The sequence below is a fragment of the Lactuca saligna genome, chromosome 4 (assembly GCF_052625555.1).
Source record: "Lactuca saligna cultivar CGN05327 chromosome 4, ASM5262555v1, whole genome shotgun sequence".
In the NCBI taxonomy this organism is placed as follows: Eukaryota; Viridiplantae; Streptophyta; class Magnoliopsida; order Asterales; family Asteraceae; genus Lactuca; species Lactuca saligna.
In genome coordinates, this window is record NC_136420.1 from 143,671,308 (window position 1) to 143,688,407 (window position 17,100).

At 36.4% G+C, this 17,100-nt stretch overlaps 2 protein-coding genes across 2 annotated transcripts; one reads left to right on the plus strand and one right to left on the minus strand.

The window, feature by feature from the left end:
• Positions 1–13,479: 13,479 nt before the first annotated feature.
• On the plus strand, positions 13,480–15,492 carry LOC145042902 (uncharacterized). The gene is made up of 2 exons (XM_078991422.1): positions 13,480–13,639; positions 13,780–15,492. The coding sequence occupies exons 1-2, from the start codon at positions 13,576–13,578 to the stop codon at positions 15,369–15,371; spliced, it is 1,656 nt and encodes a 551-aa protein (XP_078847548.1). The 5' UTR covers positions 13,480–13,575; the 3' UTR covers positions 15,372–15,492.
• Positions 15,480–16,321, minus strand: LOC145042903 (uncharacterized). The gene is made up of 2 exons (XM_078991424.1): positions 15,917–16,321; positions 15,480–15,819 (listed from the first exon to the last, which is right to left on the minus strand). Exons 1-2 carry the CDS (start codon positions 16,198–16,200, stop codon positions 15,588–15,590), a joined length of 516 nt encoding a protein of 171 aa, XP_078847550.1. The 5' UTR covers positions 16,201–16,321; the 3' UTR covers positions 15,480–15,587.
• Positions 16,322–17,100: the final 779 nt, after the last annotated feature.

Here is a 17,100-nt window from a genome sequence, read left to right on the forward strand (position 1 = left end):
AAACACACGATTTCTTGTCTTTTACTTGTATTCCACCCTTAAAACAATTTAAAAATTGTGAGAACGTAGGGGTATGAACTCACCTTATGTGATAACAGTTTTGATAACGGGTAGAAAATGGTGACTTCGGGCTAGAACACGGGAAGGATATTGTTATCCTAATGGTTCTGAACACATAATCATGTGTGATTAAGATGTTACAAGTAATATATATATATATATATATATATATATATATATATATATATATATATATATATATGGGGGGTGTTGTTTAACATAAGTTTTATGAGTAAAAGTTACCAAAACTTGTAAGAGAATGGAAGAATAATACTTCTTGTAGTTGGTTTTTGATATTGGGAATGAAAGGAAATCTTGAGAGAATATGAAGAAGAATTTCGATTATGGTGGTGAAAAAGTGTGATATATGTTCAAATGTGCCTTATATATGAAGAGAAGATAGACGGTTTAAGTGAATAATATCTAGATATTTAGGGTTTTCAGTTAGGAACTCGAACCGAGGAAAAGAGGATTTCGGCTGAAAAGGGTTAACCCACCGAGGAGGGTTTGCGGTCCGAAGTGTTTGCAGCCGAGAACTCATTTTCGGTCCAATGAGATAAGATCATGCGAGATTTCGGTGGAGTAGTTCTTGGTCTCGCATGAAGTCACAAAATGGCGTTTTTGGTCCTTTCTTTGGGATATAATTTTCAATATCAAAATATATAAAATGTTTAAATAAATAATAACATTATTTGACGTAATACTTGACGTGTTTGACTGTTATTTAATACGTTTAAATTTTGTTAACTTGTTTTTGACTTTATTGATTTGGAAATAACGGGTTGTTACATTTGATCAAAATATATAAAAATTTAAATAAATAATAACATTATTTGACATAATACTTGTCGTGTTTGACTTTTATTTATTACGTTTAAATTTTGTTGACTTGTTTTTGACTTTATTGATTTTGAAATAACCGGTTGTTACATAGAGGTTGAGATTGGTGGGTGGAAGTAGATTTCACTTTAGGAGACGAAGCCATTGAGACGATGACTTGGGACGGGTTTGTGAACCGATTTAGGGTGAAGTTTGCACCACCTAATGAGGTGCAACAGTGTAACGACGTAAAATAATTTCAAAATCATTCAATCAAATGTTATCTCAGAAAACATATCCCAGAATCTCAAACATATGGATCTTCATCAGTGTGTACAGATCGTGCTGGCGCCTTCCCGCGATCCTCGCTAGTACTTGAAACGCATATCACATAACACGGTAAGCGTAAATGCTTAGTGAGTTCCCCAAAATATCACATACAACACATGCGCCACTTAAGGCTACAACTCTACAAGACCTTCCGGTCAATGTGTCTCAGGGGACTTCCGTCCCATAATCCTGGTAGATATTCCGATCCCACTTCTCTGACCTTCTGGTCTGTATTATCTTGACCTTCCGGCCCATACACTGTCGACCTTCCGGTTCATATCATCTTGAGCTTTCGGCCCATACCCTATTGACCTTCTGGTCCATGTCATAATACTCAGCACATAACATAACACATACATATCATATAACAGCATGCAACACATACTCATCAAAGCATATAAAACCTTCCGGTCACACGTAATACCACTCTAGGTAAAGTATAGTGAGAAGACTCACCTCACATGATGTCTAGTAAACCTTCTGGCTTGATAACCTCGATCGTGCCTCCGCTTAACACATAAGGCAAACATTTCTAATTAATACTTCCTCATGTCCTCATCTCTCTAGAACGGGTAGAAGACCATTCTACCCCCTCCCTGACCTCTCTTGAACGAACTTGACCAAAACACTAAGGTCAACTGAAGTCAACTCTAGTTAACGGTCAAACTTTGACCAAACTCGTCGAGTGCACTCGTGTGACTCGGCGAGTCCATGCGTGTCCTCTTAATCCTCATAAATCCTCACTTGACTCGTCAATTTAACCTTTCATTCGACGGGCCACCACTGGTCACGAATCGCGGAGCAACCTGACTCGACTCGTCGAGTCCCCTTATGGACTCGGCGAGTTCCCTCCATGGCAACACTCAAAAGACCTTCTGAGGTCAGATCTGCTTCTCTAACTTATAGATTTGGCCTTCCAATACACAATAATCACGTAAAGGTCCAACCTTTACACTCATGCAATACTCATAAGGCTTTTTTTGGTGAAATAGATTCTAAAATGGAAACCTAGGTTCATATCTCCAAAGGAATAGCATAAGGTAGGATAAATAGGACTCTCTGGACCTCTTAAGGTCCAGATCTAAGATGAATTCCACCTTGGGACCTCATTTGCTTCGAATTCAAGAAAAAGAAGACATAAGAAAACCCTAGATTCAATGATTCTACACATAACATAAGGAAGGTGCAAAATAGTACCTCAGAATGGAGATCCTTGCTTGGATGTCTCGGAATAACAACCTCCTTTGGCCCTTCTAGCTGAACCCCTTCTCTTCCTTTGCAAAATCCCACCAAAATTACTTGATTTCATCATAAGAACTCTCACTTGGCTCCAACGGCGATTTAGGGTTTCTCACAGGAGATATGAGGCACATCCAAGGTCATAAGTTCCTTTAAATAGGCTCCAACCCCAAAACTTAGGATTTTCTCTGCCTAGTACCTACTCAGCGAGTCCATACTTGGACTCATCAAGTCCGCTCATTAAATCCACGTGATCAACTCGACGTGACTCGGTGAGTCATACCTACGACTCGTCAAGTCCCTCCTAAATCCTCAAAATTGAAACACGGACTATCATACCAGAAATTCCAGATGTTACACACAGTTGGCGATGCAGTTTTAGGGCCTTCTCCAGATGAATGATATGGTGGTGGAGATGGCCACCATGTTTCGAGAGAGGGCTCTTTTGGTTCCACAGTATGCCGCAGATGAGGAAATAAAGAAGAGAAGGTACCATGACATGCTGCAAGACGATATCCGAGAGTTTGTTAGCTTTTCAGCTTGCTAGACTTTAGAGGACATGATAGCTAGAGCCCGAGAGTAGGAGATTGATTTAGAGAACCTCGGGAAGAGGAAGCCAGAGCAGATTCATATCGCAGTGGGCCATGAAAAGCGGCCCAAGACTCAAGATTTGTGTTTGGGATGCCATCAGGGTTGGGGCCGTTGTGCCAAGTATCGGAGGACCCATGAGGGTGGCTGTCGGGAGACAGGAATGGGGTGTTTCAGTTGTGGTCTAATGGGTCATTTTATTTGGGATTGCCCCCGTGGATCAATTCTGATGTGTTTTCATTGAAACTAGGTGAGCCATAAGAAGGACGATTGTCCGATGTTGATGGGTGGATCAGTGAGTGCGCCTGTTCTAATTACATTAAGGATCACTGATGGTAGTGAGGGTAGGACGAAATCCCCAACAACAAGGAGCCAAGCATTGCAGTTTCAGTTAGAGGAGGCCAGAGTTTCACCAGACGCTATCGCAGGTATGTTATCTTTTTTTTTTCCTCATGCTTTATTATCCATATATTTATATGATTTTGAACCATGTACTTGAATGTGTGAAGCATTATCTTTGAACTATTTCTCTATTATTGTCCGGTTGATATTATCAAGGATTATTATCTGTCATTTTTGCATGATGAGAGTTATGTGTGGGATATGTCTTGTTGAGCTAGGTTTAAAAGGTCATCTAGTTTGTTGAGGGTTATTGGTGGAAACAAATTAGGATTATTGTTTGGGAGATCAGTAGTCGGATTAGCATGATCATTTCATCAATGAAGTCAGAGTTCAGAAGTGTTGCATCTCTCAGTGGGGATGACGATCATTTATGGAAGGACTTTTGGGTCTGCTTACTACCGTTACTATGGAAGGAGTGGGAACAAGAGGATGGTGATGGCGGTCGTGTTACTTTGTTTTAACATTGTAAGTGTCAAAGAGATTTTGAAATTTTACTGGTTAAAGATGGTTAGGAGTACATAGACTGGGTTGGTGATTAGTCAGTTATGTTAAGAGAATTTATTATTCGTTGTCTTTAGTAAGGTTGGCAAAGTGTAGTTATATCCAAGTGGGGGAGAACTGTTTGGATTTATGGGAATAAAATCAGGTGTGGAACCAATGAGAGTTCCATATCCTAGTCGAGAAAGAAGCCAATTCAAGCGGTAGTATGGATAGAGGTCGCTCAAGGATGAGGATCAGAAACTTTCAATGATAGGTAGGCGCATTCGTAGTAACACATGGTAGACGTGTGATTGGATTCAGGTTGAGGGTTGTGTTAGATCCTTTATGTCTGTTCTTTTCTACTGAAGGCTTTGGGGTTCGAAGTAACCCGAACACCTGATCGGGGTTTAGTCGGATGCAGGTTCAACTCATGATGATTATGGTTGGCTTGGTAGTTAGACATTAAGACCATGGGATTGGTCCATGGCAGTATGGAAGTGTTGTAAGACTACGGGGTGGCCGTAGCATTCACAAGGTTGATCGACAGTTCTGGGAGTGTTGTAAGACTACAGGGTGTCCGTAGCATTCACAAGGAGTATAGGTGTCACACCCCCAAACCGGAACGGCGGAAACGTTCGGGGGCGGATGACTTCATGTGGTAACGTAACAAATGAATACATAGTAAAGAAAGCAATACAACCATCATATATATAATTGAAAGTTTACATTGTTTAAAAGAGTACATGTTCAAAACCAATTACAATATGATGCCAAAATATGAATTTAAACTAGTGCCACAGCGTTCCTTCTTCAAAAGTTGTTTAGTACCTGTAATTACTGAGTCCCTGGGACATATAAGTAGTTTTGAAAGAGTAGATCAGCATTTAAGCTGGGAGTTTCATAAGCATTTAATGATAGTATTTGTATGAAAATGAAATGTTCGTTTTTGTTTGTTAGTCTCTAAAAAATCCCATATTTCCTACTGGTATAAGCGTAGCCTTAAATCAAGACCAATATATGTTAAAAAGTTGATGTTTTCCCATCTATGAGTAGTGGTTAGAAGTTCCAAACTTATATCACAATTGGGTTTTTCATGCATAAAGTAAATGAATTTATGTACATATAAAACCTCCATTACATCTGAAAAACCCCGTAAATCAATGTGTTTTTAATACTCTATGTGAGTTTTATAACCATGCTATTGACAAGGAATACCTATACACAACGTTCTTCAGGCGTTGGAATGTTCTGACGTTTGTCACTCCAAATGGTGTACTGTAGCTAACAGTCAGGGTGCGGGGTTGTCAATCCCATATAGATCTATACACAAACACCATGCTCCCCCTCCAAGGAATTCTTGTATATAATACAGGACTTGAAATGTGTACTCGAGTGTACGTGAAGTTTAATGTCTCACAAAACTTAGTATAAAACAGATTTACGTGTGAAAATGTTCGTTTATTCTTATATATGAAAGTAACTTCTTGAAATAGTATTTCCAGTATGTAAAAGTTCGTAGTATTCTCGTAAAACTATACCTATTATAGTTTTCTAAAAGTGTGTTTCGTTTGTTTAGTAATTCCTAGTGAAAATGCTCACTTGTTATGAAAAGTATAATTTTTGTAATGCCAAAACTGGACACATATACATGTAGTATAAACAGAGTGTTTGATTTACATAAATACATAAATCATTTCTTATTTTAAAAGATAAGATGTTATCGTGGTAAAATTTGCATACGAAAGTTTTCCCTATAATAGTTATAAATCACATATGATTCCGTTGATAAAAAGCGTATAATGAAACTTTATATAACACACAATAATAATCGAGTTTTTTACTTGTATTCCCCCCCCCCCCCCTTAAAAGCATATAAAAGTATTTATAAAACATTTAAAAGTGTGAATTATAGGAGTATGAACACACTTGAAAGATCGGAGAAGGTGGGATGAAAACCGGACAGAATTTCGACTCGAGAAAGCGGATTTTCTCGGGATTCTTGTGAATCCCGGGACTTTAGGATAGCACGGGCACGGAAAACGAGGCAAAAATGCAAGAGAGTTGAGAGGGAATGGCCCTTTTCTTCGGAACCCTCACATCCCTTTTATAGAGGGTGTGAACCGCCTCCGTACGCGGGGCGTACGCGCGTACGCTGGGCGTACCCGTGCGTCACGCATGCACGCATCCTCGACTGCTTCGGACTCCCGGATGGGACTTGACATAGCTCGCATAGGGTACGACGTGGACGATTCGAGGCCAATGCCTTGAGTACGCTGGGCGTACTTGGGCGTGACTCAGCCTTCGGATAATACCGAATTTTCAATTAAAATTTATATTTTTAATATTTAATAAACTTCAAAAATTCATATCTTCTTCATACGAACTCCGTTTTCGACGTTCTTTATATCCACGCTTAGGTGAGACTATAATCTACAACTTTCGTTTAGATTCTGTCGGAAAATTTTGAAATTATTTTTATTATATATTTTTAAAAGGTCGCGGTAAGAAAATTTCTTGAAAAATTCATAACTTCATTATCTGACGTCTTTTTTTGCCAGACTTTTTACCGTTGAAAAACCATTCTCGAGACCTTCGATTCTCATTTAGGTCATTCCGGTCAAAAGTTGCTCGATCTCTGTTTCGAGTTTTTAGTTGTCCGTTGTTAAGCCGAACTTGGAAAATTCATAACTTCCTTATACGCAGTCAGATTTTGGCGTTCTTTTTACGTACGATCACGATTTAATGACATCTAACATAATAGGTAATTTAATTAGTGATTTTTGGATAATTTATTTTCCGGAGTAAATTTCATTATAACAAACGTGGTTACAATACTTAACTTTTTAGGTCGTTTACATAGAGTTGAAATATCGGGTTGTCACAATAGGCTATTGGGAAGTGTTGTAAGTTTGCGTTGTAGTCGTAGCATTCACCAAAATGAGGTAGATCGTTGTAGGAGTGGTTGCTAGACTTAAAGGTGATCAATGCATGCCTAGGTCGAGGTGAACAGTATTTTCGGGGGATTAATCTTTGATTGGGATGCGCATCGTTGGATCCAAGGCAGGCAATGCCTATATAGAACTCGTTTGGGTGAGACCCATGGGTGAGGCTTGTTTGATTGTGCGGACTAGGTAAGACCCATGGGCGAGTCTCGTTTGGTTATGATAGAGTGGGTGAGACCCAGTGGAAATTAGATTGAGCAAGGTGTTGGACCACGTTTAGAGTGGGAAGACTCTGCGGTTAGTGGTTAGTGCATGTATGATGGTTAGACTAGAGTAGCCCTTATTAAATAGACTTTTAGTCGAAGCCTTGTGTTGGGACCAGGTGTAAGTTTGTTAGTCTTTGTGATTGATTAGGGAGTTTTCATCTCAAATCAGTGGGAGGTCACCATGGGTGTAAGTGGTTTTGGATAGACCAAATTTTAGAAATTTTGGCGGTTATCAGGATGTGAGCTTTTAGATTAGTCTGGCACTTAGGCATGAGATTGTGCAAGAGGCTGTCAGCCTCAACAAACGGTTAGGAATCCGGTATCTCGGTTAATTGGAAGATAAGTGTGATACCAGTTAGGTCTACTTTATATCAAAAATGTGATTATGGGTCAACAAGATGAGCTTGAGATGGTACCAATGATTGAGAATCGTGTTGGGAGTCGCCTTTATTTTCAAGTGAAAGGTTTATGGCATCAATGAATGATCAGGGATTCTGTTTCCCAGTGGAAATAGCAAGACAGTCTCGGGTTGGAACGGTTTACGCTGAGATTGGATTGCGAAGTGGAGTTGAATTGACAGTGATTCAAAATGATCTGTGTGTTGGGAGTCAGATAAGGTTTTAGGATTTCAGTTTCGGGCAGAGTAGGTATGGTTATTCATCAATGGTTAACGCTAGTGGGGCAAGTATCTATTCGTTGTTAGGTATGAGAGCCTTGCTAAAGCAGGGTTCGATTATAGTTTTGGAAGGTTGATGTATGTATGGATCAACATTTCAGTCCGTATCAGGGTTATGGAAGTATCATCCAAGTTTTCGGGCGTCTGGAAGGTGGTAAGGAGTGATTTTGAGGGAGAAATCTAATTTAAGTGGGGGAGACTTCTAACACTCGTGTTCTAGTATGGTTTAGTTTTTATTTTCTAGGCTTAAAGATAGTGTTTTTAGGAAAAAATATGTGACATGCTGTGGAGCAAGGATGTCATGGCATTGTATAAGTGGCACGTGTATTTTATTGAGTCGCCACGGTGTGGCAACTGATCAAGCCCAAGCCCATTACTCTTTTAGGGTTCCCTTCGTATTTAAGCCTCTTTATCTCAGTTCTTGGGTTCATTTCTCGGCCTCTATCCCCCTCAACCTCGGATAAACCCTAATCCTTTCTATCTTGGTGGTTTTGGCTCATTTTGGGTAGTTTTGGTGCTCATAGGAAGGAAGTGAGGAAGCATTGGTGCAAGGATCAAGCAAGCAACACTTTATCATCTTGGTTATGACCTTCTGGACCATTTGTAAGGATTCAATTTTCCATCTTTTGTATTATTCTCTTAGATCTAGGTTGTTTTGTCCCTTTTGGTTCTTGAGTTGATTGAGTGAATGGATGGAATAAAGTTGGCAACTTTATTGCTCTCTAGACTCCTTGAGCATCATATCTTATAGATCTGATGTTCGGTGGTTATTAGTGAATCTTGCATAAGTTTAGGTCATTTTATTGCCATTTGACCTAAGATGAGTTAAGGACATGCATGGGGCATGCATGTTCATCAAGTAATCATTTTTATGGACCTTTGGTGCTCCTTTTAACTTCTAGAAGAGTTAGGGATAAGGAATTTTTTGGATTAAGGGCTTAATGATTAAGACATTATGGATTTTGGCTTTATTTGGACCTAGGGTTTTAGATCTTGATCTCTTTGGGTGTCTTAATGAATAAAGTTGGAATTCATTTAGGCCATAGTTTGAACCAAACCTGAGATTTTGAGCTCCTAAAGTCAAGGAAGGCATTTTAATCTATTAAGCTGGTGGACACACATTGCCTATGGCGTGACCATAGATAGCCACGGCATAGCGACTGGGAATTTCCCGTAAGTTGGCTTGGCGAAGGCCACGGCGTGGCCAAGGAAGGCCACGGTGTTGCGGTTAACTAAAGTCAACTCTGGCCATTGACTTTGACCATTAACTTTTAGTATGGGTTGACTTTTTGGCCAATATCTATTTTTGGAAGGTTTAGGGTTTGACTTGTGTGGATTGGCAGGAGGTGTTTTGCACCCATCTTTTGGTAGGAAAGTAGTTGGTTGTGGTTGATGCGGTTTTGAGCTGAGTGTTATTCAGTTTTATGACTCAGGTAAGTCTCCTCACTGTACCCGTGGGTCGAAGGCACCAATGCTAGCCCACTAGTCTTTGTTATGCTAGTTATCTTTGTGACACTTGTATGGTATGGTAGGCTAGGCCCATTGTATGATGGGCTAGGCCCACTCTATGATTGGCTAGGCCCACTGCATGTTATGTAGGATGCTAGCTGTCTTTGTGACTCTCGTGTTGTATGTTGAGCTAGGCCCATTACTATGGGCTTATGGTTTTTATGGTTATGGTTTCAGGTACTTCCAGATTGATAGGAAAGGGTTTGGCTTGATCGAAGCGCATCCAGCCATGTTTCCGCAACTATATGATTTTGGGTTTGTACTCTGATAACTGTTTTATTCTGAAATACTTTTTTAATGATTGGAAAAAGGATAATTGGTGTTTTTGGTTGAACTAAAAATGAAATTTTTTTACCTTATGGTTTTTGGGTTGTTACATTTGAACACCTTTTTAACATACTATCATATTTTGTATGAAATTTTCAATCATATATTCAGAACCACCACGTTCGGGACAATCGAAATGCATATTCAAAAAATCGGGACGAAATCGATTTTCAGACACACATATCGAGGCGACAGTCGTCGGATGGAGAGAGGATCTCACCTCCTCTCACCATCTATAAATATGGAGCAAAATATACCTCAAGTTATGCACCTTCCTCCCTATTCTCTCTCTCTCTCTCTCTCTCTCTCTCTCTCTCTCTCTCTCTCCCTCTCTCTCCCCTCGTCTCTCGTGCTATCTCTGGTAACCGGCGAGAAAACTGGCCAACAACGCTTCCGTTCCTCCACCGTACATCGTCGCTGGCAGAAGACCCTAGTTGCCGACGACAACCAACATCTGATGCAAACAACCAATTGGTTGCTCACGCGTTGCTATGAGTGGCACCGCCGACGAATTCCATTCGACTTGAAAGTTACTTTTTCTGACTTCTGATGAGCACATCTACAAACATGTGAAGTTGCTTCATTCAGAAAGTTTGTCTTTAAAAAGTTCAGAAAACACAAACACGACCCGATCTCGCCAATGCATGCTTCTTACGCTTCAAGTCTGAGTTTTACGACTGTTTTTAAGCTTTTTTGTGTTTTTGGGAGAGAATACATGTACAACTCATCTTTACATTTATATAAACTTGATATCATTAGTTAAAAGTTTATATATATATATATATATATATATATATATATATATATATATATATATATATATATATATATATATATGGGAAAAGTGAATATACCATTAAGGGTATATAAGCTTAGGTACCCAAATTCACTATACCACGTCGTTTTGTATCATATAATACATTCTAATTGTTCAATATTCTTAAAATTTAGCTTCTAAATTGATTTACTTCCACGATTTTTATAAATTACACATTTATCTTCCTCTTACACAATTTTCATTTTTAACTACAATATATATATATAGCCTAGTAGGTGATCGGTAAAATGATGTGATATAAGAGGAAGATAATAGTGAAATTTCGAAAATCTTGAAAGTAAATCAAGTTAGGGTTGAAGTTTAAGAACATTATAATGAATATATCAAACAAAACGACGTATTATGGTGTGTTTGGGTACCTAAGCTTATGTACCCTTAAGGGTATATTCACTTTTCCGTATATATATATATATATATATATATATATATATATATATATATATATATATATATATATATATATATATATATATATATATATATATGGTTGTTAAAAACAATTAGATCAACTCCTATATACATATATATCGAACAAAACCTAAGGATCTATATTTTCATGTTTTAAATAACTAAAAAGATAGTTTTCGTTATATATAATATTTGTTATTTTATGGTGTGTAAATGTAACAGTCATAGCAGTCGTTAAATGTCATTTTTAGTTATAAATGATATATTTAATGGACTTTTATATTAGTGTGTTTTTGTTAGTTTTACAATGGGCAAAACTTGGTTTTGATCAAAATAAAGACGTTATGCTGTCCAATTTTTGTTGGAAAACTTTTATTATAGTGTTATACAACAAACGTGAACTTTATAACTTAAAGTTTAAAGATAAAAAATCGTATTTTTTTTAAACGATTTTAACTTTACGAACGAACAATAGTCTAATAAACTTTTTAACTACAGTTTATGACATAAATGCATACACTTTTAGATCTGTTAAACTCGGGATTTTTATGAGTTGTTACTCTTCATCAACTAAGAATTAAAACTTAGTGAAATCCTCTGTACTATATCCGTTAAATCTTAAACGTGAGAGAACGTATTATATAGATCTATACTGGTTGACACTCCTGCCTCTGGTTGCTAGCTACAACCTTCGTCCGGCGAGTCGAAACGGACGATAATGTTCATTCACCTATTTTCTTTCACAACGTCGATGAAACGTTGGTGATATTCTCGGCACGCCACTTTGTAGTGCAACAAGCAGGCTCGATCTCGTCATTTAGTTCGGTTATAGGCTCATGATAGCCCCAAAGTACACTCTAAAAGCACTTGTATACAATAAAATAATATTTATACGTAGCCAAAACACTCGTATAGAATTGAAATAGTATTTATACATATCAAAACACTCGTACAAATTGAAATAGTATTTATGTGTAACCAAAATACACACGTAGAAAGATAGATTATGTTTCTATGTATTTTTATAAGCAAAACAAATACTTGTAAATATACGAAACACACAAAGTGTTGTTACTAAACTTATATTTTTATAAGTAAACAAATAATAACAAGTACACTTGCACCAAGTCACAAGCATGATTATATAAGTAAGGTACTTATACTTCACGAACTCGCATTTTTAAATACATTTTTGGTTTTAAAGTATGAAAAGTTAAAGCCTGTAAAACTCACTAACATTATTGGTGATATATTTTAAAACCCATGTATTCTCAAGAACTTAAGAGATGGATATGAACTCACCGGTTAATTATGGGATCAATCATTGTTTCTATTTTGTTATGTCCTTACTGTTTAGGCAAAGATTATGTTTTAGAATTACGTTTTGCTAAACTTGTATTGTTTTGTACTCCTCAAGCACGAATTATGTAAACACTACTTTAAGTAATAATTATATACTTAACTTTATGATTTTTGTATTGCTCATTGTATGATGTAACTATGATAAACACTATGTCGCAAAACCTGACGTTTTCGTCGCTAGCCGGAGATGTGACATAACCCTTATTTTTTTTATCATGTATTCAAGTTGAAGGTCTTTGGAATATTGTTAACGGATTAGTTTTTGGACTTTTAAAAGACCTTGTAATCTTAACTGTCTATAGTCTATAGATATTCAAATCTTAGATTTGTTTACTCAAACTATTGCTTTTTGATTCGTTTGTTACACCAACATATGACTTGTTTAACATTAAGATAATGAATCTGACCTTTTGGGATCTAAATATCTGGTACTTTATTTTTCTGTATAATTTTTTTTCTAAAATAAACGAAACGTTTATTATATCAATGACAAATTCAACTAGCTTAGAGGATGAGTCTTTCATAATCCACCTGACAGGACCCTAAAATTGGATTTTATTATTTTTCGATAAAAAATAAAAAGTATTTTTAACATTTTGCTGGTACCAATCGTATATACAATGATTTTATGAACTTCAAAATATCCAAATAAAAAAAGTTAAGAAATTCGGCTTAACTTAAAAATTAAAGCGGCGATCGTCTTTGTTTGATATCGTCTTCGTCAACGGAAGTCAATTGGTTTGATCTTGGATACTTATAATCTTCCTCTTGGAAACTTTTACTATTAGTTATCAATTATTAATCTAGAATATGATCGTAATATTTGTTTCCTTTCAATCGGTGGGAGTTGTGTGCATTATTTGATACCATTTTGTATAAAGAAAAAATAGATAAACTTCAAAAGAGCAAGGGTTAAGATATAAAACTAAAAATACATGAAATTTACCAGACAAATAAAATAAAAATATAAATATTAAATTCAAGAAATAGTAAAATATGACATTGTAGTAACATTATTGAGCCCATTAAATCTATCGAAATAGTTATTGCGCCTTGGGCCTTGGGTTGTTGGGCTTAGGTTCATTTAAATTATTAAGATATAGATGATCCATTATGTTACACAGGCTCCACTGATTCGAGATTTTGGTCAAGAATAGGCTACTTTCTACTTTTTTCAATTACACCCCTCCAACGGTCAAAAAAGAATCTTATTTCAAAATCTTTAATCTTCATAAACATCGAATAACAAAATAACGGTCATATTTTCATCCCCTCTTTCTCTGTCTTCCATCGATCAGTTCTTGACAACAATCAAAGTTCTAGAAAATTATGGATAGTTTCACTTCATCAAACTCCATTAAACCTTCTTCAGTTACTGATCCTTCATTCAATGGTAAGCTCTCTTTCTATCTCTTTAATATGATCTGTAGAGATTAATCGTATTGATTTTGACCTAAATTCTGTTAGTTTAAATGTTTAATTTGAATTTGAATTTGAATTCTTGTTTATGATATCTGGCAAATTGAAATCTAGATGCAGGAGGAAACAACGAGAATGAACTGAACCCAGAAATGGCTTCAAGGTTAAAGAAACAATCACCCACCAAGAATTTCATGAGTCACACCATTTGCACAACTAACAAAGCTACTGTTCTTAAAAAGAAAATCTTGGGTGAAAGGAACGAAACCCTAGATGTTAATGAACAACCATGTCTCCGAAGCTCCTCTAGTTTCGATTCAAAATCTGTGAAATCCCCTGTTGTTGTTGATCATGTCCAGAAGCCTTATGATCCTGTTAACAATTACCTTTCACCGAGGCCTAAGTTCTTACGCTATAACCCTAATCGACGTAGGATGATGTCTGTTCTTCATGGAAACGAAGAAAGTGTAAGAAGTAGTAATTCGTTTGATGATCCTGGAATGGAATTAGGGGCAGATTCGTATGGGTTTGTTGATTCTTGTTCGCAAAAAGAAGATCAAACCCTGGATTTGATTAACAACGAAGGTGAATGTGAAGAAGAAGATGAAGAAGGTGAAAGCCAAGAAGAAGAAGAAGAAGATGAAGAAGAAGAAGAAGAGATTGAGTTTGGGGACGATGAGAGATTCTGGAATTTGAAAGGCTTTTTGAAGTTTATCGCTGTTGTGATTGCTGTGATCTATACTACCCAAGCTATATGTTCAATGAATTCTCCAGCCCCTTTCCATAGAGTAGAAACATGGAGTAATGTTTATGGAGTTTCAGGTTTAAACTTTTCGGAGGTTGGAAGTTGTTCGCTAATGGAAACGGTATTAGTGGTAGGAAGATTGAAGGAAGATGTGGTTGGTGTTTATGACAAAGAAGAAACCTCTGATTCGTTGCAAGAATTAGGAGCTGATATTGATGTAGAAAATGATGAAGCAGATGTCATTCATGGTGAAATGTGGATAGAAGATGAAGATCTTGATGAAAACGACGAAATTGCAGAAGAAATGGTGGCGATTTACGATGTAGAGGGTGAAAGAGAAGTTGATGATGATGATCAGACGTTGGTAGCAACAGATTTCGATGAAAACGAAGAAATTGCAGAAGAAGAAACTGAGGAGATTAATGATGCAGAAATAGAAACTGAAACTATCCAATCGGAAAGTTTTGATCTAAATCTTGTAGGTGTAATCGGGTTTTTTGTGTTAATTCTTGCATCATCTTTCGGTGTCGTGTATTCAAGACGGATGAAATCCTCACCTCCGGTAACACCAACTGTCGCCGGAGCAAATCACGAAGCTGAAACGGAAGAAATTAGGGTTCTTGAACAAGAAATTGGGGTTCATGAAGAAGAAGAAGCACCATTGGTGAAATCTGCATCTCTAGAGAAAGATATTTCTGAAGAACATAGTCACATTCATGCACCATCTGTCGAGTTGCTAGGTGAGTTTGTGTTCGGAGAAAGCAATTCTTTGATCCAATCCACCATTTTTTCCGGCGAAACAAAAGCCTCTCGCATCGAGAACTCAACCGGAGATTCTGTTGTTTATAACGAGAAAACCATCAAGAAACAGAGGCGCAAAATAGAACCGACCACCGTGGTTACCCCATCTCCGATGAGAAGATCAAGCAGATTACAAAATCGGTCCATCAAATCGCCATGAAAACATCAATCTCAGCTGGTTTTGTGTAATAACTTCGATCAATGATTCAATTCATCATTATCTCTTGAATTTGTGTAATAACTTTTTTTTTTCTCTGAATCTAATGAATTTAACTTTTTAATTTGCTCTTTTTTGTTAAAGTAATTAAGAAGCAAAAAGCCTTATATTTACAGAAAAAACATCGATTAGCCTAAAACAAACATGGAAAAGCCACAATCACTCTTCGATTTGCTTCTTCATGCAGCTACTTCCAAACTTTTTCTTCAAATAACCTCTCGATTTTCTCTTTGAGATGATCGGTTTAGGAAGTGTATGAGATCTGTAGCTCTTCTTCATCTTCTTCTTCTTCATCTTTTGTTCTTTCTTAGGAAGATCTTCAATGCTCGTTACCCTTGCAAGAGATGAAAACGAGTCTGATTTTCCATGATAAAACTTCGATAGCCCTCGTCTGCAGCAAATTCAACCATTTCAGTATACAGATGACAGATCGTAACCTAAAATCAATCAAATTTGGGGGGGAAATTACGTAAAATAACAGAACTTACTTGATAGGTAACTGAGACATTAGGTCTGATAGATCATACAAGGAAGATCTACTGGAATTCGCGGAAGAAGAAGACGCATCATCTGTTGTATCAGATGAAGAAGATGAAGAACAACACGTTATGGACGACGATGATCCATCTGAGATTGTTGAACAAGCTTCTTCATTTGAAGAACATGGATGTTTATGTTCATGTTTATACTTGTCTGCTTCTTCTTCCATTACATCCCATTTTTGATTCAGATGATGATCTTTGTTATAGTTTTGATTTTTTCCTTCACCCATTTCGATTAGATTTTGATGATGAAGGAATGAAAATGGAAGTTGGTTTTTGTTAATGGAATTATGGGGTATGAAAAACAAAGAAATTGAGTGTTTGTGAAACACAGATCAAAGATAGGGTTGGAACCATTCTTGGGGAGCATATAAATATGGATTTGATAAAGAGCAAAAAAAGCGTGGACACGTGGCAAGCAATCGTTGGCATGTGGGAACAGCATTAGTGTCTTACCAAGTCTAGCTATACTTGCCTGAGCTTATCATTAAGATATGGATGAATCTAACTTAGCCAAATTATTATCTTTATCCGCTTTTTATTTTAATTTAGAAAAAAAAATATAGCTAAAATTAATGAGTCTTTTTTTTATTTTTTTTATTTTTATTTTTTTAATGTTAAGCTAAAATTTTAAAAATTCTCTATATGACCATCAATTTTGCAATGTGGGAATGTGTATTTTTAATATCTAGGTTTTAAAATGATATTTTTGAAAAAAAAAAATAAATTTTTAATCGTACTACGATTCACTATGAAATTTAAAACTAATAATGTAAACTAATTTATTTTTATGAGAATCATAATTTTTTTTATTAACAAAACAGTTTTTTTTTAAGGTTTTTCTAATGGTAAAGATTTTTAAAAAAATTACTTTTATAGAAAATGAAACTTTATATTGTTAGAACAAAATTTTGGATAAAGATTAGAAAAAAAGATGTATTAAGACCCTTTTCACGTTGCTAAAGCCCTTTGCAATGTCCTTTATTGATGAATTTTGAAATATTATTTAAAAGACAGATACATTTATTATTCTCCTTAATCCTGAATGTATATTCTCATTTTATTATTCCGTAGAATTGAGAATTATTTTTTTGGAGATATTGCATTCGTAATGGCTTTTTATTAGGGCT

What these genes read in the sequence shown, in the direction of transcription:
- LOC145042903 (XM_078991424.1), bottom strand. Translation starts at nt 16,200, where the DNA reads ATGGGTGAAGGAAAAAATCAAAACTATAACAAAGATCATCATCTGAAT. An exon ending in ATGTCTCAGTTACCTATCAA is followed by an intron (nt 15,820 to 15,916) that starts GTAAGTTCTGTT and finishes AATTTGCTGCAG; the next exon opens with ACGAGGGCTATCGAAGTTTT.
- LOC145042902 (XM_078991422.1), top strand. Translation starts at nt 13,576, where the DNA reads ATGGATAGTTTCACTTCATCAAACTCCATTAAACCTTCTTCAGTTACT. An exon ending in TACTGATCCTTCATTCAATG is followed by an intron (nt 13,640 to 13,779) that starts GTAAGCTCTCTT and finishes ATTGAAATCTAG; the next exon opens with ATGCAGGAGGAAACAACGAG.